The 21,254-nt window shown below is 51.6% G+C and overlaps 5 protein-coding genes across 5 annotated transcripts; 2 read left to right on the top strand and 3 right to left on the bottom strand.

The window, feature by feature from the left end:
- Nucleotides 1–753: 753 nt before the first annotated feature.
- PpBr36_09314 (uncharacterized protein) lies at nt 754–1,172 on the bottom strand (the record flags this gene model as incomplete). The annotated part of the gene is made up of 2 exons (XM_029896435.1): nt 754–901; nt 985–1,172. The coding sequence occupies 2 exons, from the start codon at nt 1,170–1,172 to the stop codon at nt 754–756; spliced, it is 336 nt and encodes a 111-aa protein (XP_029744910.1).
- Nucleotides 1,173–2,025: 853 nt separating this feature from the next.
- Nucleotides 2,026–7,390, bottom strand: PpBr36_09313 (uncharacterized protein; the record flags this gene model as incomplete). Its single annotated transcript, XM_029896434.1, has 3 exons — nt 2,026–2,685; nt 3,565–6,492; nt 6,575–7,390. 3 exons carry the CDS (start codon nt 7,388–7,390, stop codon nt 2,026–2,028), a joined length of 4,404 nt encoding a protein of 1,467 aa, XP_029744735.1.
- Nucleotides 7,391–10,874: 3,484 nt separating this feature from the next.
- On the top strand, nt 10,875–13,922 carry PpBr36_09311 (uncharacterized protein; the record flags this gene model as incomplete). The annotated part of the gene is made up of 6 exons (XM_029896432.1): nt 10,875–10,975; nt 11,058–11,175; nt 11,216–11,401; nt 11,508–12,328; nt 12,407–12,683; nt 12,900–13,922. 6 exons carry the CDS (start codon nt 10,875–10,877, stop codon nt 13,920–13,922), a joined length of 2,526 nt encoding a protein of 841 aa, XP_029744733.1.
- PpBr36_09312 (uncharacterized protein) lies at nt 12,903–13,898 on the bottom strand (the record flags this gene model as incomplete). Its single annotated transcript, XM_029896433.1, has 1 exon — nt 12,903–13,898. One exon carries the CDS (start codon nt 13,896–13,898, stop codon nt 12,903–12,905), a length of 996 nt encoding a protein of 331 aa, XP_029744919.1.
- Nucleotides 13,923–18,439: 4,517 nt separating the features above from the next.
- PpBr36_09310 (uncharacterized protein) lies at nt 18,440–19,057 on the top strand (the record flags this gene model as incomplete). The annotated part of the gene is made up of 1 exon (XM_029896431.1): nt 18,440–19,057. One exon carries the CDS (start codon nt 18,440–18,442, stop codon nt 19,055–19,057), a length of 618 nt encoding a protein of 205 aa, XP_029744734.1.
- Nucleotides 19,058–21,254: the final 2,197 nt, after the last annotated feature.

The following is a 21,254-nucleotide window of genomic DNA, read 5'->3' as shown; positions in this document are numbered from 1 at the left end:
ACTAATCAAGGTAAACGCATCCAAGTTCAAACAGTGTTTGACTTTTGCCGGATGCGAACTAGGACGTCGTTTACGCTCGGCCAGATTGGGGTGGCTGTGTCTAGCGTCGTCCGTCCTTTTCTTTTTTGTTTCTTTTTTTCTAAAATCACGCAAACGCCCGGGATCTGTCGAGAGTTTGGACCGCTCGGAAAGAGCACAGTCTGTTTTCACAGTAGGTTTGTGAAGGAGAGAAAAAAAAAAAAAGAGGCCACAAAAAAGTCCAAGTGCAGATGTCCCAACCAACCCACGTGGGGGGAAGAGCTCGTTGCTCTATGGACTTTTGTTAGGAGGGCTTTTTTTGCGTCGGTATCGGTTTGGAGTCGTCCGCGACGGCACATTCTCCGGTGTCGCTGTGGGAATACACCGGCCGAAAACAAACTCTACAAAGGCTATTATAGAAGCTATTATAGTTCTCACATATGTGAATTAAACATGACTGGGCAAAAGTATCAACAGACTGACACCACCCACCCACCCCTCCAGTTCCCATCACATCCCATACATGAAAAAGCCAACCCAACAGCCAAAAGTACAGCCCCACTGCTCGACGATTATGAGGGTTACAGTAACGAAAGCGGTTGGGCGGGTCGTAGACGGCCTCGAAACTTGTCGCCCCGCCAGACGTAGTTGCGGTAGTGCCGGGTGTCGGGTCCGCGCGGGTAGATGCGTTGAGCTCGAAGCTAGTGACGATGCCAGTGTTGTGGCCCGCGCCCCTCATGATGCCCAGAGCAGATCCACGTGGCTGCCCTCGCCGACTCTGACGGCCGCGCGGTTGCCCAGCACCACGCTGAGCCGGACCACGTCGTCGCTGACCATGCCGTACAGGCCCTCCTGGCGTCCGTGGCCGACGTACATTCCGCCCCTGCAGCCAGGCCGACTTTGTCACACCCACCTGGATCTGCGGCATAGAAAAGTTGCTAATACCGAGCCGTAGCCTCGCCCTACTTTTCATCATCCGGTCCAAAGATGAGGGTGGCGTCGGAAACAAGACTACCGAGTTCCCGACGGACCTGTTCCACATCAAGTTGCTGGTTTGTGGTCAAGAGGCGAGAAAAGAATCCGGGGACGCTGGCACCAGCCAGAGTCATCTGGAACAGCGCCAGGCCGCACACGAGCGAAACAAGGTTCTTCATCTTGGCTGGCTCTGCAGAGAATGCTTTCCAGTGAGGGTGCCGTTTGCTCTCCAAGCCGTCCTCCAAATACCGAGAGCAGGATTTCTGCTGTTTGTATTTCATTTTTATTTTTATTTTCTTTTCTTTTCTGTGCTCCCTTACCGCCGCCCTAGGAAACCCCCAATCCCACATCCAATGTGGCACGAGCCGCAAAAAAAAAAAAAAAAAAAAAAAAAAAAAGGCTAAGCAAACGGCTTGTTGTTTTCGTTATTAGAAAGAGGTTGTCCGAATTGGGTCATCTAACAACAATATGCTGGGCCAAAGAATAAAGAATATGACAGGGTTTGGAGACACAGCCCTCAGCTTGTCGATTCCAGTGGGTGTAAGAAATGTTTGTCTGGCACACCTGCTGGATTTGGTACTTTTGTGTAGATTGGTTTAAACCGTTTTGTGGACCTTTTGTCCGTCTTGGGCGGATGTTGCAACTGGAATCGGTTCAAGGCTTTCCAATGTTGGCTAAAAGCACTTTTGTCACATTCGTCAAGAACTAACAGCGAGAGAATTACGTATTGTAGCTTACTACCCTATTAACAGCCCCAGCTAACGAGCCATAAGCGCGTCTTGCAAGTGTGACATCTTATCAAGGCCCAAGACCCTTTTTTTCCGCTGTGTTGAAACCCCGGTATGCGTTTGGGTAAGCTTATCTTTATAGGGACAACAACCATGGCCAAAGGATACAAAAAGATAACATCTGATAATGTATCAATCATCACATTGAGTAATGTTTGTGGCCAATCATATATATATATATATATATATATAAACCTTGGCCGCAATAACAACCACACACACACACACACACACACTCCTCCTTCTACCTGCCCATCCAGCCGCCATCAACAACGAGCACATGGCCACTGACGTAGCCGCTCGCCTTGCTGGCCAGGTAGACGGTGGTGCCCTTGAAGTCGTCGGGGTCGCCCCACCTGCCGGCGGGGATGCGGGCCGAGATGCTGGCCAGCCTGTCCTGGTCCTTGAGCAGGGCCTCGTTCATGTCGGTGGCGATGTAGCCGGGCGCGATGGCGTTGACGGTGACGCCGCGGCTGGTCCACTCGTTGGCGAAGGACTTTGTCAGCTGCGCGACGGCGCCCTTGCTGGCGGCGTAGGCCGGCACCGTCAGCCCGCCTTGGAACGACAGCAGGCTCGCGTAGTTGACGACGGAGCCCCGCCGGCCCGTGACGGGGTGCGGGTCCAGCGAGAGCATGTGCGCCCCCACGTCGCGCGTCAGCGCGAACACGGCGTTCAGGTTCACCTGCATCACCTCGTTGAAGTCCGAGTCCGGGAACTCCTCGCACTTGTGCCGCCGCTGGATCCCTCCGCAGTTGACCAGGATCCGCACCTGGTGCCCGTCCGCCAGCACCTTGGGCGTCAGCGCCGCCACGCTCGAGGGCGACGCGAGGTCCGCAACGTAGATTTGGCACTTGCGTCCCAACGCCAGGATGGCGTCCCTGGTCGTGGTGGAAGACTCGTTTCTCTTTTTGTTGTTTTGTTTGGAAGGGGAAAAAAAAAGGAGTCAGAGTCAGTTGTCATACTTTACAAGGCTTTGGTCTTCTTTGGTCTTCTCTTTGGTTTTTTTTCTTATCGACTGGTCTTCAAAAAAAACTCACCTGCACAAGCAGCACATCGGCACCAGCCTCGGCCAGACCAATGGCCACAGCAGCTCCGATACCCCTCGTGCCTCCTGTGATCAGGGCAGTGTGGTCTTTGAGAGAGAAGAAGTTGGCCGCCATTTTGAGTGAATCTGCGTCAGAATATTTTGCCAGTGTAACCCCCCCAAAATCTTGCGCTTTGTTTTGTGATAAAAAAAAAAAAGTCAATTCTCTTCAACCATCCCGCGGGGAAATGAGACGCACTTTCGGAGCCTGTTCCACATAATCGAGTGGGGGGTTTACTCTTGTGGAATGACTTCCCCGAGTCCGGAGTCGGCCCCGCGATTCAATACGCACTCCACTCTTGACGTCTAACTTTGCACGCTCCGTTCTTTACATATATCAGTCACTTCGATAGTATTGTCTGCGTCTAGTCTGTCAACATCAAGGGTTCTATCTCCTTGGCCCTTCTATCATGTATTGCCGTATCCCATGTCATGACCTTTTCTTCGTTGCATGTGTTGCCTCATGACCAATCAACTCTTTGTCAAACTTGAACCTTTGTCTTCCATGGTCACCGTGTTCCTTAGTCCCCAATCCCCAGTCCCAAGAATGCCCAGCCCCATACCCAGGAAGACAAATATAGAAACCCAAACCAAAGAAAAGAAAAAAAAAAAAAAAAGACAAACCATACCAACCGCCCTCAAAAATCACATCCGGCAGGTCATATCCCTCCACATCTTTCCATCTCATTGCGGCATGACGCCCTCCTTCAACAAGCTCAATGCCTCCTCGTACCGCTTCGGGTTGTGGTCCGTCAGCATGCTCTTCGTAAACCTGACCTCGCCGAACCGCACGTCCGGAGACTTGATGTATTTCAGCACGATCCGCGTGGCCGGCGTCCCGTCGATAAAGAACCCAGTTGCCCCGGCACCGACTGTTGGCGACCCGTCGCCCCCTTCGCCCGAAGGAGGTCCTCCGGCCACAAATGCATCCCGCCTGTGCACCCGTGTCTTCTCCAGCGTGAAAACCTCGCCGGGAGGGAGCAGCTTCATACTCATCATCTGAGATCGTATAATCTTCAGCGCAGCAAACGTCCAGGGCCCGTCCTCCGTATCCGGAGACGCATTATCACCACTCTGCAGACCGCCGATGCTGTAGCTGCTTTGCCACGCTCTTGCCAATCCGGCCCGGAAGACGGTCCACAGCCGATCATTCGTGTCCTTCTTGGCCTCGCTATTGTCGTTCTTGGTTGCGATAGCCACCGCCTGTAGGTCGTGGAGCACGCCGAGCGATAGCGAAGGCACAATGTCGTCGCCGTGCACGATGCTGGTGATGAGACCCCGCGTCGCCTTACGCAACGACGCCGACATGGTTCCCGGGGGGCCGTACGCAAACACGTGAATGGGCCGTCCTGCAGGGAGGCAGAGGTCTTTGGTGGTGCGCTCCGAAGACGACGTCGACTGCAAAGACGAGGCCGATGTCACAAACGCAGGACCCGTCGGTAAGCTGCTCGGCTCCGAGAGCATCACTCCGAGGAGAGCCGTGACGGCGCCGCCCAGAGAGTGACCGCAAAGCACGAGCCCATAGTCCTTGTATTCCTCCAGCGCCGCCTTCAGGATCGCGAGCACGCGCCCATCGCCGCCATACAACAAACGGCGGGCCGACGCGTGGATTCCCTTGTGCACCTTGTAGCTTCTCCCACGCCACAGGAGGTCATCGTAGTCGCAAGTCATGTCCGCAAGCACGTCCTCGAATCCCAGAGTCCCGCGACATGCCAGGACGACGGCTTTCGCCTCTTTATCGAGCGAAATGTAATGTGCCAACGGCACGCCCGTGTTTGTCGAACCAGTAGAGTCGGATCCACCCTGCGGATCAACAAACGAAGATAGCAGAATCGATCCAGTGTCGGACTGGGTGTGGTGGGCGTACGAAGACAGCTCGTGGTGCGTGTCGTCGTTGAGCGCCTGCGACCAAGCCATCTGCTTGGAGATGCCCATCACCTTCAAGAAGCTGGAGCCATAAGACGCCGAGGAGAAAAGCATGTAGCGCGTGATGTTGCGCACAAAGGGGCACGCTGGGAACATGCCCGGAACTATGCCTGTGCTGCGCAGTCCGTTTAGGGATTCCATATCGCTGTACGCGCTCCGCGAATAAAACGACGACAGCACCAGGGAAGTCTGCGAGTCGCTTGTCTTGAGAGTGCAGATGCTGGGGTTTTGAGACCTCGACCTGCGGTGGTGTCTGTTGTTTGTCGCTCGGGACTGTGACGAGCCAGATGAAGACGATAGTGGGTTGCGCTCAGCGATGTCCTTCTCCGATCTCGACTTGGACAAAGACCCACGGCTCTGCGGCCGAAGTCCTACGACGCCCGAAGAAGAAGCAGCAGCAGCGTCAGAACGCATCAGACTCGGGCTGATCGGTCGGTTGCTATCCAGAGTGTGGATTGAGTATGTGTCGCTTTGGGAAACAAGCGAGTCTCGCTTTCTCTCGTGAACAGCAAAGTAACTCGTGCGCGAGTGGCTTCTTGGAAGAGGATCAGGCGTGCCACCAGATCTTGATGGCGTCGTCTTGGCCACAGCACCAGCACTGCCATTGTTGATGCCAGTCGGGGGTGGAGGTGCATCACGCTTGGGTACTAGAGACTGAGCTGTCGACGAGGAGCGCCCAGGTACAACAATTTGTGGAACAGTTGGAGATTCCGACGGCGCCGCCGACGGAGAGAAGCTGGACACGGCAGGGGAAACGGGGCTGACGGGTGCAGTCTTGGATTTTCTAGACGCCTTCAAGGTCAACCCATCGCCGTCGGTCGATTCCCTGCGGACCAAGGTTGAGAGGGCTGGTGCCGGCCCCTTCTTGAGAGCTGCCCGAAAGCTGCTCGCCTTCTTCGGCGGGAGCGGCTGCTTGGGCTTCGGCGGCGCTTCGTTGCGTGCAACTGACGATTTTGGCTTAAGAGGCGCTCTCTGGCGTTTCTGGTTTGCCGATTCAGGAGGAGGTGTGGATCTGCTGGTAGCCCGCGTAGATTGCAAATATCCTCTGGTGGGTGTGCCACTGCGGGTACTCGATGGCGACGCTCTCGAACGAGTAGGGGCCATGTCTCCTTTAGGTGGGACTGGTGGCGGTATATCCAAAGTATCCTGGTCACTGCCATCCTCGCTGCTGGAGTCTTGGCTCGCCTCGATAAGTCCCAAGGTTTCGCTGGCCGAATCGTTATCGGAGCCACTCTCGGTTCTATGAATGTCTGTGGTCCTGAAACTGTTGCGATCCATCCTGTAGACGTAACGGTAGCTCGTGGCATCTGCCGTCACGGTATCCTGGCGACGGGAAGTGAGCTCCTTTGATTTGGACGCCTTTGTAGGCCCCTGCTCAACCAGCTCTGCCCCCGGAGGCGGCGAAAGTGGAGGTGGGCTTGCGCCGCTAATCTCGACCGTGATTGTTTTGCTGGTGGTCGTCTCAGTCTTGATTGTCACTTTTGCTTCTTCCGGTAGGCTCTGTAGAATCTGGTTCTTCAGGTGTAATTCCGGCAAGTCATAATCCTCATCGCTGCTGTGTTGCACACTGTGGTTTTGTATAGCATTCATGACGGCCGTGTTGGTGCTTTTATCCATCGTGCGCGAGGTTTCCTTGCTCTCGAGATTGTTGTATGCTCCGTTGTGCATTCCGTAGAGGCTATTGTGGTGAAAGTTGAATCTCTTTGAATCGTTGAGGCCGGGGTGTCTGTCAGTCTCGATGATACAAGTCTAGTACCTCAGAAATTGTTGGCAGCAAACTCACCTCGCCGCTCACGTCAACCACAACATCCCAAATAACCTCGTCGACCCCCTGTTTCCGGTGATCATTCTCGGTCATGTCTCTGCAATATACCTGCAGTACCACCATCAAAACAAGCCCCTGGAGGAGGTCAAGCATGCCAACTCTTTCCCCCTCTTCGCCCGTCGCTGGATTTTGGAATTCTCGACGGATCAGTGTGAGGATACTGGCGATGGCGCGCGATGACTCGGTTGTGCCGAGAAGCTGGTCTATGAACCCCAGATAGAACTGGGTGAGATGATGCGTCGAAGAAACATACGTCTCCGCTGATTGGAAACATGCCGAGGTGGCCAGGGCGATGGCGGTGATGGAGGTGTGAATGTTGGTCAAACCGCGTTCCACAAAGTTCGCCGTCTGCGCGCGACTAAAGTCTGACCTGCTAACGGCCATGACATCTTTGCCGGCACGGGTGATGATACCCTCAACCCAGTGGCGACTCAAGTTTATCCCGCTCAGGGTCGCATATCTGCTGATCCTGAAAGCAAGCGAGCCCACCGATGTGCCCACTTGGAGACATCTACTTGCCGACTGCGTCGTATACGTGACCGCCTTTGCTAATGGGAAGGGCAGCAGTGTGCGTCCGTTCTGGGCCTGCGTTGAGCTCTCGTATGCAGTAACTTCCAAAGAGCCCTCCCACTTGCTATCGGTATCATCTTGTTGAAAGGGTGTGTCCGTCATGTCGAGCGTCGTCGATGTGTGACTGTCTTCATCGGTTGTAGAGGCTTGTGACAGGATTTGAGATGCGATGGCAGCAGCATCTTCCCCCCTATTGGAATCCATGCTGACGGTGCAAAGAAACGAGCGAAACCCGAACAGACAAAGGCAGCTTCACCGTCCGTCCAGGTCGCCCAACAAAAAATGAGGGCAAACAGGGTTCAGGTGTAGTTTGTCAAATAGTTGCTGGGAACGGGGACGGGAGCGGGAGGGCTCGTCTGATATCTAAAGCTGACGGCATCCGCAGCTGGCGGCAGCCCCCAAAGAAGGTTAATTCGGCCTAAAATCAAGCCAAAAGGAAAGACGGTTTGTTTCCGTAAAAAGTACGGATGTAGCACAAAAGTTGGTGTACATTTGCCTCCGGCAAAGGCGCTAGGAAACCATAGAAAGTCTTGGCAGTCGATATCAATATTCCTTTTTTGTATTTTTTACCAAGGAAAAAATCTCCCCTAATTGGCAATCAAGGATCAAAGAAGGGTCAAAGTTTGTTCGAGGTCATCCTACGACCCTCGTTGCGATTATTGGATGGTCAATAGACAACCTGTGCCGTCTCGTATTGGCGCATAGAAGCAAGAAAAAAAGGCCCGGTTGCTGTGGGAGTAGAACGGTGGTTTGTTTCCAAACAGATGACCCCGACGGTTGCTGAAATGATGCGCTGTTGGAAAAAAAAAAAAAAAAAGAAAAAAAAAAAGAAAACAACAAGAAAATCAAATAAAATCAAAAAAGAAAGAAAAATAAGTCAAGTATGCCTCACCGGTAGATCCGGATTCTTTGAGCCGTCGACAAATGGTGAGTTTGAAGGTGCATAAGGATGCAGAATGTTTGCATGTGATCAAACATCTCTAGACCAAAGGACCAAACAGAATGGACGGATCATGACCCCGCCTTGCCCCTATTCCCCGGACCCATGCAATGCAGGTCCAGTCTGTCTGTCATGCGGGCAGGCAAGGGCGGTTCAGTAACGGGAAGGAAACTTACTTGACTGCACTGCACTGCACTGCACTGCGCCGCAACTTGAAGAATTTGGCAGTCGGTTAGGCTACAGTCGTCTTCATTTGAAATTTGCATTTGCATTTGCATTTGCATTTGCATTTGCATTTGCATATTTGCACCTGCCTTTACATTTGCACAAGTACAGGAGATGTACTCCCCCACCCTTCTAACCCCGCCAATTGCACTGTTTCCCTGGCAGACAGTCGGCAGGAAATTTGGTGGCATCCGCATTGATGGCAAAGACTGGGGCACAATACGGCGGGAGTTTTAAGCTATGCTGGACTAGTTTGTGTTAATGGTCGGTCGATATCTTGGTTTATTTCCCCTTTTCGATAATCATAAGGCACGCACTACTGCCAACTCTTTACAGTTGTAGAGCACGTAAGACAGCCCTAAAAAGAGGAACTGGTGGCGATCGCTGCTTTTGCTGAAAATCTCGGTCAAGACTTGGTCGGACCGTCAGGTTGGGTTGCTCATGAATCAATCATTGGATCTTGGTCTTGGTTTGCCACGTGAAACGACTTGGTGCCTTGCCCTGAACTTCACCCGAAAGGTTTGCATCGCTAGAAATCACCAGAACCGGAATTGACCTCGAATTAAAGACATTGGATCAGGAGGTCTCGAGTATTACCAGCTGACTGGTCTTCATACAGTTGGGCGCATTTACATCAGACGGCGAGGTCAACGCAATGGAACAACGTGTATCACGTACTAATAACGTAGTAATCACCATTGGGAGCAAGCCACGTCAGGTTAATTCTGACTATACTAGAGACTACTGCTAGTCTAGCACTCACCTACTATGATAGACAAGTGACAAGCATCTTGATTACTTGGAAAAGAACTTTCTATGGGTGTTATTTAAGGTACCTTGCATTCATTTAGTTGCTTGATGAAGGCAGTGACAGGAAAAGAGACCGGTGCAGGGTAGGCTGTGTCAAATTGTCTAGACTGGTTTTGGTGTCAAGGTTGTACTCGATTAATCACCGCCGCCCTTGTGTGCCTGCCCGCTTGTTTTCTTGTTGAGGAGAACGGAACATTTTTTCTTTGTTTCTTCTGCCCAAAACAACCCACCACCCACTTGCGTCATTGCAACACCTATTTTTTTTCTGATCCTTTCGCCTAGGTCTAGCCCTTTATTGTCAATTACGGCCTGTCAAATCGCCCCTCGATGGCACACCGGGTGAGCGGCGAGTCTTGATTGTTCCAAGACTTGTGAATGGCTGCCCTTTTTTTTTTTTTTTTTTTTTTTTTTTTTTTTTTTTTTTTTTGCATTTATCCTCACCTGACCACAATCAACGGAAACTTCCGACCATGTTGGGTTCAACTCCCGACGGACCTGCAAGCGCATACCGGTCTGTGGTTGATGATTGACCCATAGGAACGACCAAGGCGAGCCTGAAGTTTCTTGCTTCTGCTTCTGCTTCTGCTTCCGCGAATGCATACTTTGTAATGTCAAAGACGCACCAGCTATGTCATCTCACGCCACTGGTCACTGCGGTTCGGATCCGATTTATCTGAGTCCGAGATCACAACGGTTGCGAAAGCCTTCAAACTGGGCGCAGGTGCAGTCGTTCGCCGATCGCATCAAGCCGAGTCCTGACCTCCGTCCGACCCTCAAGATCTGCATATTTTTTCCCCCCGTCGTGAACTGATTCTGCGCCACTGTGCAGGCACTTAGTAGGTAGTGCTTTTGGGTCCAGGACTAAGACGCTTCTTAGCTCCCGGTTCACAGAAACATGGCGGTCTGGTTCTTGACTAGCTTGCTTGGTTGCACAAGAGCGAAGAGCCACCAACTTAATCTTCAACACGGCGGTATAGGTACGGTGTGAGGCGGATTCTTGAAATCTTCAGCTCCATGTCTTGCAGCCATTTAGCAACTAACCCCGCTTGAACGATCTGTACGACACTACTTGCGCAATGGCCTCCTTTCCCTTGATGATCTAAAGACAGTCGCACACGTACCACGATGGGCTTTCCCTTGTTCTCGTGACAATCTGCCCTCCAATTTTGTGCAAACCTCTGCGACCAGACCTTTTCTTCAATGTCTGAGAACGCCTCAAAGCGAGTCGTAACAAATTATCATCATGGCTTCGGATGATTTTCTGCAGGGCTAAGCCGGGTTGAGTCCGATGGTCATTGCCTCGCTCTTCATTTTTGGTTTCAGTCCGGCCGGTGCCTTGAATGTTTTTAAATCATGTTTCGATCCCCAAATCAGGTTCGTTTGAAAATTGTATCAAGCAAGAACTGGACTCTCATTTCCTCCTATAAGTTCAAGATTCCCAGCCTCGATTCTGGCACGTCTGGAAAAGAATATTTTCATTAGTTCGTCTGCAAAACACCAAAGCAATTGCTCGGAGGTTTCTGTCCACAAGCGTCAACACCCGGATTCGTGCTCCGGATATCCCCAATTCAATCAGCCGTGATACCCCCACCGGAAGTCGTCACTCGGGACCTAGCGAGTTGCGTGCGCTGGGGTTCAAGGGGTCTCAACTCGGCTTATAATTCATATTCAGCCGTCCCAACGAGGTGGCGACCAGTTGCTTTTTGAGACAAAATGCTGGTCGGGTCGATCAACGTTCCCTACAAATTCTTGCCAAAAGAGCATTACCGGCATGCCGTACTGAGTCGACTCTTGATCTCCTTGCTGAAGCTCGAGTGAGTCCGAAATATCTCCACACAGTCGCTGTTGATGCTATCCCGTTCGGAGAATAGGCACAAACTAATAAGAAGCATTTAGAGTTCGCAACAAGAAGTTTGGTGACAAGAATCCTAACATTCGGGCTTTCCGTCGCACCAAGGTTGTTCCCATCCTGGACGAGAACCACACAAGGACTGGACAATTCAGAAAGCACAGGGTTCTGAACTTGCGCCGCTAGAAACTTTTTTTTGCCGCAGCCATCCACCCCAGAACTACTTGTAATCTACGACATACACAACATGTCACCACACAAACTCATGGAGACCAAAGATGTTCAGCCCACAAAGGGCCGCCACTGGATCATGGGGGCCGAGGCCTTTGAGAGGCGAATGCCGCACCACGATGGAATCAAGGCGCTTTGGGAGACGAAATGGAAGTTTCCTGTAAGTGCTAGCATGCTGTTTTTGTACGCCAAAATTCCACTAAATATAAGGGGGATGACATGACCAACAAGATGCTTCTCTTCGTCTTCTTCTTGCAACAAAAAAGTGCACAAAAAGTCTGTACCCCTTCCACGACGGTAAATACGAAGACTTTGAGCCCATCTTTACCCACTTGATCGCCAATAACATCAACGACGGCACGTCGCCCGAGTACACGCGGGCTTTTTTCCCCATCGCCGAGGCGCTCGTCGCCCGGGCCGACGCCGCGGTGGCCGGCAGTGCCGAGGCCACGGAGCTGTACCTCCGGGCCTGCGCCGTGTACCGCATCGCGCGCTTCCCCTACATCACGGCCTACCCGCGCGTTAACTGCCCCGTCAAGTGGGAGGCCTGGGAGGCGCAAAAGGCGGCGTACCTGCGCTGCGGCCGGGCCTGGGCCGAGCCGGTCCAGGAGGCCATGGTGGCACACACGCACCGCAAGGGTGCAGACCGCGACTCCATCCCCGTCTACGTCAGGGTCCCCAAGGCCACGGCCGAGAGCGGTGGGCCTTGCCCGGCCGTCATACTCATGACGGGGCTGGATGGCTACAGGCCCGACAACACAGTCCGCTGCGACGAGTTCCTGGCTAGGGGTTGGGGTGTCGTCGTCGTCGAGATCCCAGGCACCGCCGACTGCCCTGCCGACTCTGCGGACCCCGAGAGCCCCGACAGGCTGTGGAGCAGCGTGCTGGATTGGATGGCAGCCTTGAAGGTGTTTGATATGCGCCGGATTCTGGTCTGGGGGCTGAGCAGCGGTGGGTACTACGCCATCAGGATCGCGCACACCCACAAGGACAGGTTGGTGGGCTCCGTCGCGCAGGGTGCAGGCTGCCATTACTTTTACGACCGCGAGTGGCTGGAAAAGGCCGATGGGCACGAGTATCCCTTCAAGTGAGTCTATGGCCCCTGTTTTGGTTTTTTTTCTTTTGGCGGGATTTTCCATTTGCTGAACAAACGGTGCTCGGGTAGATTGACGCCGGCCATGGCCATGAAGCATGGTTACGAGTCCGTGGAGGAGTACAAGGAGGGCGTCCAGAAGAAGTTCTCGCTCCTGGAAACGGGCATCATCAACATGCCATCCACCAGGCTCCTGCTTGTCAACGGTACGCTGGACGGGCTGATGCCCATCGAGGACTCGATGATGCTTTTCGAATACGGCTCACCCAAAGAGGCTCGCTTCTTTACCGATGCCTTGCACATGGGCTACCCCTTGGCCAACGGGGCCGTCTATCCCTGGATGGAGAGTGTAATGGCTTCTGTACAGTGAGCATGAGTGTTTCAGTCTCGGTCTTGCTGTCTGTAAACTGGTTTAATAACCCCCCAATTATGAGAGCATGTTGTGGCTTTATAAAAATTCACAATTCCCAAGGCAATCATGGTTTGATGATTTGTCATTTTATGTGCTTGTTTGACTTGATCTATGTGCAAATATATATATATATATTCTTTCTTGTCAACGCAGACCCTACTCGGCCGGCTTCTGCGTCGACATGTTGCCATCCTTGTCGTAAAAGATCTCGCACACCTTTACGGACCGCAGATGATCAACTCCTCCACTGAGCTCGCAGTCGTGGTGGAACAGATACCACTTGCCCTTGAACTCGACGATGGAGTGGTGCGTCGTCCAGCCCAAGACGGGCTCGAGGATCCTGCCCCCGTACGTAAAGGGCCCGTACGGCGAGTCGCCGACGGCGTAGCACAGGTAGTGGGTGTCGCCGGTCGAGTAGGAAAAGTAGTACTTGCCATTGTACTTGTGCATCCAGGCGGCCTCGAAGAAGCGCCTGTCGTGGTCGTCGGCCAGGATGCGCTCGCCCGTCTCGGGCGCCAGGATCTCGATCTCGCGTACCTCCTCGTCGAACTGGCGCATGTCGCGCGTCAGGCGCGCCACCTTCGGCCCCAGCGCGTACACGCCCTCTCCGGAGGGTTCGTGAGGGCCCTGGAGCGAGGCGTCGAACACGTCGTTGCCCTTTTGGTAGCACTGCAGCTGGCCGCCCCACAGGCCGCCAAAGTACATGTACGCGTCCTGGCCGGCGGCGTCGTCGTCGACGAACACGGCCGGGTCGATGCTGAAGGAGCCCTTGATGGGCTCCGGGTCCGGCGTGAAGGGCCCCTCGGGCTTGTCGGACACGGCGACGCCGATGCGGAAGATGCCCTGCTTGTCGCGCGCCGGGAAGTAGAGGTAGTACTTGCCGTCGCGGGTGGCGGCGTCGGGCGCCCACAGCTGCTTGGACACCCAGGGGATGTCCTCGGCGCGGAGGGCCAGGCCGTGGTCAACCACGGGCTCGGCGGGGTCGATGCTGCCGGTGGAGAAGACGTGGTAGTCGGCCATGTCGTACTGGTCGCCGTTGTCGTTGAACTTGATGTCCGTCTCGCGGTCGTGCGACGGGTAGATGTAGATCCTGTCGTTGAAGACATGCGCCGACGGGTCGGCCGTGTAGAGGTGGGATATCAAGGGAGCCATTTTTTTTCTTTTGCGAATGGATGATGTGCTGTGGTTTAGGCTGGGGTTTGTCGAGATGGCAAGGCAGATGTAATACTTTTTTTTTTGGGGATGGCTTCTGGTCCGTGACTAGAGACGGCGCATGGATGAGGAAAGTAAATCAAAGACGAACTCGGGATGACAGATGCAGCTCAAGAAGAGGCTGTTCGTCACTAGATTAAATCCCGCTTCCCCTCATCCTGACTTGGCGTGTCCGCGCTTCTATGTAGATGTCGAGCGTGATGATGCTGAGCCGGGTCTATGGAAATCTGGGACCACCATTGTCGAATTTACCCCGATTTAGCCGGCGATTTTACCACATGGGCTGGATATACCAACATAGGCTGTTGCTATCATCCAATCCAACCGCCAAGGGACTGACAACGAGGAGAAATTACCAACTGCACCCGGACCTGCATTTTGCAGCCGATTGTTTGAGGATCATGCAGCTTGCTTGTACGGCTATCTCTATCTATCTCTCTCTCTCTCTCTCTTTCTCTAAAAAAAAAAACAACATGCACGCATATTCTAACACACGTGTCGGTTGTTTAGCCTTGAATCCCCTCCAATCCCTCTGGGATATCGGGGGAGACTAAAGGTCCACAGTGGGAGCTGCGGGGTCGCTGCCCGCCGGATCGGCAGCGATCCCGTCGTCCCTCCCGCAATCTGGTGCAGCTACCTTCCCAGGTCTCCCAAGTCTGCACATGAACACTCGAAAACCCCCGCAATAAGCTGCATTCAAGGATAAATTCCTCAATACCAATTACGCGCTGTTGATAGTCTCATCTACCTATTCATAAAACCCAAATCATCTCGGAGGTGAGTCAACAATACATCGCACAACATTATAGTTTCTGTCACAAGCTTGTCGACAGACAGACAGTTCCTGGAACAACCTGGAAGCAACAGATCGTGTTCATGATACGTGATCAAAAAAACAGTCATCTTAGTGCTTACTTACTCTTTACCATGACTGCTCTCCCAGCAAAGCACATGGGATGTATGATGGTTTGCAAAGTCATGTCTTTGGACGAGTGGAGACCGGACCGAAACTTGGCTTTTAAGAAAACCAAAAATCAAATTAATCTACCAGAAATACAGACGTATGCCCACGTTCCCACTGCCCGATGGTCCTTTGCATTCACATCTTGGCATTTACAAAACAGCGACCAGGAACTCGTCTGAAGGAATCCGGTCGTGCCGGGTGAACGTCGAGATAAGATAGGGCGGAGACTGTCTAGGAACGTTTAGCGCTTCTTAGCAGCAATTCATGTCTTTTTTTTTTTTTTTTTTTTTTTTTTTTTTTTTTTTTTTTTTTTCTTTTCTTGTCTCTCTCTCACACAAGCAGTCAAGTAGAAACTCAGACAAGCAAGATTAGATTTCAAATCATCGCGATTCACCGGGCAAGCCGCATTGTCATTGGACAAAGGCAGGCAAATCGCAAGAAAAGGCTAATCAAGCCCGTGCTCCCTCCTCAACCATGGATGGATGACCCTGGTGGGTATCAAGAGTAAGGGTGGAATCTATGCGCAGAAACCCGTCGCACGATCAACGGCGACCCGGTTGTGGACTCGGCAGGGCCGGTGCGGGATGACCGAGGTATCAGGACCAGCAGTGGCCGGTAAGTGGTCCTGCTTTGGATTGTCTCTTGATAATTAATTTGCCTCAGCGAGAAAGCAAACAGCAGGTTTTTGGTGCATGTGGCCCGTTTCCCTGCACGGACTTTTCCCCGGTTCTTCAGCGGTCTAGTGTCCAGTGAAGAGGGCAGTGTTTAGTGGCGCCAAAACAAAACTTCCATCAAAACCATCCGAATTTTATTTTATTTTATTTTTTTTCTCTCTGGGGGGGCCGTCTGTTCAACGTGCCACAGTGGCCACAGGGCTTCAAGTCGTCCCACTCAAACTTGGACAAGCACCCTCCCAGTGAGGAAAGGCACGGAAGCGCAAGCTAACCATCGATTGTGTTTCCCGTCGGTGTTTGGAGCGTGACGTGCCTAAATCGTAACCAGCCTACGTGGAATGCGAATTCGCATGAACCTAAGCCACAAATATTTCGTTCCAATACTGAACTTTTTTTCCCACGTAAGCTGGTCGAAACCAATTTGCCATCGACTGTAGGACACTTTTTTTCATATTTTTCTTTGCATCTCAACCATTGTTTAAAGTTGTCTCAGATTCCCGGGAGGGTTATTTTCTCAAAGCGCCAAACACCTATAGGCCGCTAATACCTACTGTATCCAAGAAAGAAAAGAAGAGAATAAAAGAGTCAGTAAGGTACCAGCTTGCACAAGTGCACAAAGCTTCTTTCCCTTGAACCAGCAAAATGCCAAAAAATCACGACCATCCCTTGCCAGCATAGCCTGGGGACGGCTTGGCGCGCGGTGGGGGGAAAAGCAGGTGCAAGCACGAGATCGTGCCAAAAGTGGGCTGCTTGGAGGTGTTGAGGCTTGGCTTGTCCTTTCAGCTCGTGCGACCGGTCGCACCAATCGTCCCATAGCTCTGGGCCGAGCAGGGGGAAGCGTGGTGGAGAGGGCTCTGTATCACCACATCAATGCCAGGTTCGACCTTGTGTTTTTTTTGTGCATTTGGAAGACGGTCATCCAAGAGGCTTTGCTAGACTGGTTTCCGCTTCGTCATTTGACACTTGGAAAGGAAGTAAAAATTCTATATCGTTTTAATTTTATTCCCCGTTACGGTGGCCTCGAGGTCAAAACAGGAAATACAAGTTAAGGTGTGTTGTATCAGTATCCAGTTGGGCTATTACTACGTAGTAGGCAGGTACCCCCGTTCTACGATACTACCCAGGCAAGCTAGGTTGGAGGCGGAAGGTATCTGCCGTACTATGCTGTGCTGCACTGCAACGTCGTGGCTGTAAATTTGGAAATAAAAAGCTCGAATTTAAATGAAGTGATTTTTTTAAGGAAAACAAAAACAATCCACTGACGAAATGGCAAAACAGGATCAACCATAGGCGAGCGAGGTCGATGCACAAGGTAGACTCCGATCACAAAACAGCAGTCTTCCCCTATTCTTGGTGGGGGAGTGATATCGAATGACAGACGGCGGTTCGAGCCAGTAACCCACCGGCACTGCTTCCGCTACCCCACAAAGAGACATGATCGTCCGCTGCTGCCGTCTTGGTTCCTTGCGGCCAAGCCCTTGCTTGTTCGGGGTTGACGCTGGAACCCCGAATCTCGTCTAATCCAATCCATGGCGGTTGGGGAACAACATGCGATTCTTGCTGGCCTTATGCAAGCCACCTACGGAATGGGGAAGTAATAAAAAAAAAAATTGAGGTTTCGCTGTCAGAAAAACAAAACATTCTAACAAGCGGGGCGCAGAGACTCGGAGGGGAAACGTTGCCCCATCGTGCTCAAACAGAATTGTTCCAGTGTCACTTTGGACGCCGCCAAGAGGTAGACAGCTGTCTCTGTTTGTTTCTGAGATGGCTTGCAGGTTCCAGAAGCCAACATCCAAGCTAGAATGCTAGAATTAGAAAGCAATAGAGAAAAGGACCCACGAAGCCCACCGTTAGCAAGATCACGCGAGCCGCTGAAAATTAAAGAAAGAAAAAAAAAAAAAAAAAAAAAAAAGAAATTGCCGGTAGTATTTTTATTCTATGGAGCGATCGTGACACTAGCAAAGAATGCTACGTTAAAACTGGCCCATTTCACAATTGATGATGACTACTACCCCAGCAGTCAATTTTTTCCGGCAGAGTTCTGTAGGCGAAACAAGGATAGGGCGGCTCTTGGTGTCCTAAGCCTCGACCCACCACCACGCCAGAGCGACCGTTCGAGATGAGGAGGTGAGGGGAGAACGAAGCCTGGGCCATGGGGCCGGCCAGGGCCAAGGGTCGCTAAATTGCATCCAAAGGGAAACTTTGTCCAGTTACCCCTGCTGAACCACAATTCCAAAGTCTCGTGTACTGGTCGCCGTCCCTTTTCTTTCCATGCAGTTAATCTGACTAGACCGGTTGAGGGGACAGGTCAGCAATAAAAAGCGAGAGGTACATTAGACAGGACATCATCTCAGATGGACAAAGAAGGGTCGGGACGTACGTCACTTGATTTACTTATTACTTGGAGCATCCGGCTACTTCTTCGCCTCGCTCGCCCCCGTCTGGTTCTTGGTTTTTGCTATTTTTTTTTTACACATCCAACCACCACCATAACCACCAATACTACACACACCACCTTTCAACTTTATTACCCTCCTTCGATTAATCACAACTATAGACAGACACAGACACGTTGCTAGTACAACTTGTTACGCCACACCACCACCACTCACCACCACCACACCACACTTCACACCACCCAAATCTTTTTCGACGCAAATAAATTGTGGCACGCGACTAGTCGATCAATCATAACGTTCAGGCTTCCCTTTGCCACAAAGTTCTCCAGAACCTGATAATTTTTGTGTGACGGAATTCGTCATCATCCACCTTATCCACTATAAAAATCTCAGTACAAGCCATCGTTATCTTTTGTGGTCCAACAGAAAAAACACCAGGTCAAAATGGCAAAGTCATTACAAAAATCCGAATCTGGTATTCCGGAAACCATTGTCACCACCACCAACTTGACCATGGCTGAAATGCAGCAAAAACCTTCCACTGTGTTTCTGGAGATCCCAGAAGGCAACTCCAACATTCACCCCAACACCGGCCTGCGCAAGTCCTGGTCTGTCGGCTGCACACAATCCCTGGAGCACACGTCTGGCATGTGGTACGATGGACGCGAGCACCCATCCGGTGCCCTGGACGATGTCGACTTTGAAGGAGACTACTTTGACGACGAATTTGACGCCTGCTGCGGCCGTGAGAACGACAACGACGACCACGTGTACATGAGCTACTACGGTGGTCAGGCCTACTACGCGGACTCGGAGGCCGTCTACTCGGACGAGGAGGGCGACTCCTTCGATGGGGACGACGACGAGGATGACTTCATGTACATGCGCCGGCCCAGGAGAGGCGCCAACTCGGATTCGGGAACCGAGGGTTCTACCGGCAGCTGCGAACCTCCCAAGGACCTCAAGGAGAACAAGGAGCACTTTGATGCCAGCAACTATCCCATCGACGCTCATGCTCTGCATGGGAAACTCGCAAGGCTGCAGATCCAGAGCTGCACTTGAAAGGTCATGATTCAGTGGGCCGTTGTGACGAATCAAAACCCCGAAAGAACACGAATAAATAAATAAAAAAGGCAGCACACTCAAAATCAAACTCCACTCGACAGACTTCATTATGAGATCACTACTCCTCAATTTCAGACGAATGAGTTTAGCTCGGAAAGAGGAAAAAAATAATTCCTCGCTTCCCCAACAAAGCAGATCAGCACCAACGCCCAGACTGCAGTGAGCATCGGCGCCAATCGAGGACGCCGGGCCAGAGGAGGAGAAAAAATTAAGATTGCAGCCAGTCACGTGAAGAAATTGTGACGACAGAGTTGCGGACAACTATAACTGTCCTAGGCCAAGGGCCGCCCCGTTGCCTAATGGAGAAAAACCAGTGGCAGCTGGACTGCTTTATTTCGACCTAATTCCCACGCAACCGGGGAAAGACCAATGCGCATGAAAAAGAAGAAAAAATGAAAAAGAAAAAAGGTCGAGACCCTTTGAGCAGGAAATTTGGCCAAGGTCGACAGCCACGTCAGTGGCGCTTTTAGTCGGTGAGCCGTCATTGGATGCAGCTGAGAGATTCCAGGCCACCCGTTTCATGAGCCACGCTAGCGGGGGATAGCATCTTGGATGTTCTCCTGCTTGGCGCGGCAATGGCTTGTCGGGCTGCTTTCCAATGATGTGGTCACCTGAGGAGATGGCAAGGGCATTGACGAGTGGAAATGTCTTGATTGAGAAAGGAGAAAGGAGAAAAAAGAAAATATTAGATGGAGTCGAAGAAGCAATGTACCAACCGATGTGGCATGAAACTAGAAGGGCCTAGATGGCAACCAGCTTTTAATGTACGACCTTATGTTAACATTATCCATAGATTGCAAAAAATTGCAGCTAAAGTTATGACTCGTTACTGGGGATAGACTTTGTTCTTGGCCTAACCTCGATTTCTTACAATCCGCAAAGCACAAGCTGCACGATGCATTCACCCAAGTGTCCATGGGAGCTGATCGGTGAGACATGATACGTCAGCACGCTCTGGAATTCTTTTTTTCAGCCAGTGGTTGTGAGCTGCATGACCTGGGCTTACTTTGTCCACCCCGAGGCTGACAGTCTCTCTGCGAGTCTTTGTCCTATCAGCAAAAAGAGCTGGTGACGTCGAGCCGCCGTAGTCGTTTTGACCGCTACTGTCCTGAAGCCAATCTTTTGTCTTGTTTTGTCTGTAACTTGGGCTTGGCGTTATCTTATGATTTGGTTTTTATATCTACTTCTGCTACTGTGATATGTGTACTATTTTTTTTTTTTTTTTTTGAAACGGTAACATATGGGGAGATACATGCGGGAAGAGTAGCGCTGCTGATATCTCTGGTTTGTGGCATGCGCAGGCGGCTTGCGACTGACGAATGGGATATCACCAATCTTTGCATTCCTTTCATGTCCTATTATTCCCTCCATTTTTGCATTTTCATAAAATAAAAAAAAAGGAAAAGACGGCTTAGAGTTGCCGAATGGAAAAGCAGGCAGGTGTGGCGTGGCAACTGCTTAACAAGCGAATGGATTCTCAAACTGTTACACCCCCAACGCTTTTTACCTTTTGACTCCACCATCTATCGCTTGTGCTTGTTTTTCTTTGGTTTTGTGTGATTTAGCACTATGTAGCCCAGCGTCTGACTATACACTTCCTTTTTAGGACGTTCCATGGTCATCTTGCGTCCGCCCTTTATTCGGTTGTGCTTCCCGTCAACTCTTGTTTGTCACCCTCGCTCCAATTTTTGTGCCAAGTCAGTCTTTTTTGCTTGCCTGTCGAGTGAAAATAAGGATACAAGGAAAAAAATAGGGCATATCTCTGTCGATGCGACACATACTCCAAAATTCTGGTCCGTGTTATGTTCTGTTTTATATTGCCANNNNACCGTCCTTCGAGCAGGGTTGGCTACGGTACATTAGGTACATTATTCATATAATGACCTCTTCCGCACAAACGAAGCCACCTCCTTGGGCGGAATTTCTCTGCAGTTACATCATGACTAATAACCAGCCATACACCGAGCAAGAGAGCAAGGGCAGGACTTGATTCGAGATTCTCGTTTGTCGCGACGACTTCTAGTGCCACCATCGTTGCAGAGTCGAGGCCTGCACATGATATGACTACGTAGGATTAGGACCCAGCTCCAGCTGTCGGATTCCAAGGTTATCTGAAGCTTCGGAGGGTTGCTTC

This window comes from Pyricularia pennisetigena (genome assembly GCF_004337985.1).
Source record: "Pyricularia pennisetigena strain Br36 chromosome 7 map unlocalized Pyricularia_pennisetigena_Br36_Scf_8, whole genome shotgun sequence".
Lineage (NCBI taxonomy): Eukaryota > Fungi > Ascomycota > Sordariomycetes > Magnaporthales > Pyriculariaceae > Pyricularia > Pyricularia pennisetigena.
Note: the sequence above shows the minus strand (reverse complement) of the source record. Positions and strands in the feature narration are given on the sequence as shown.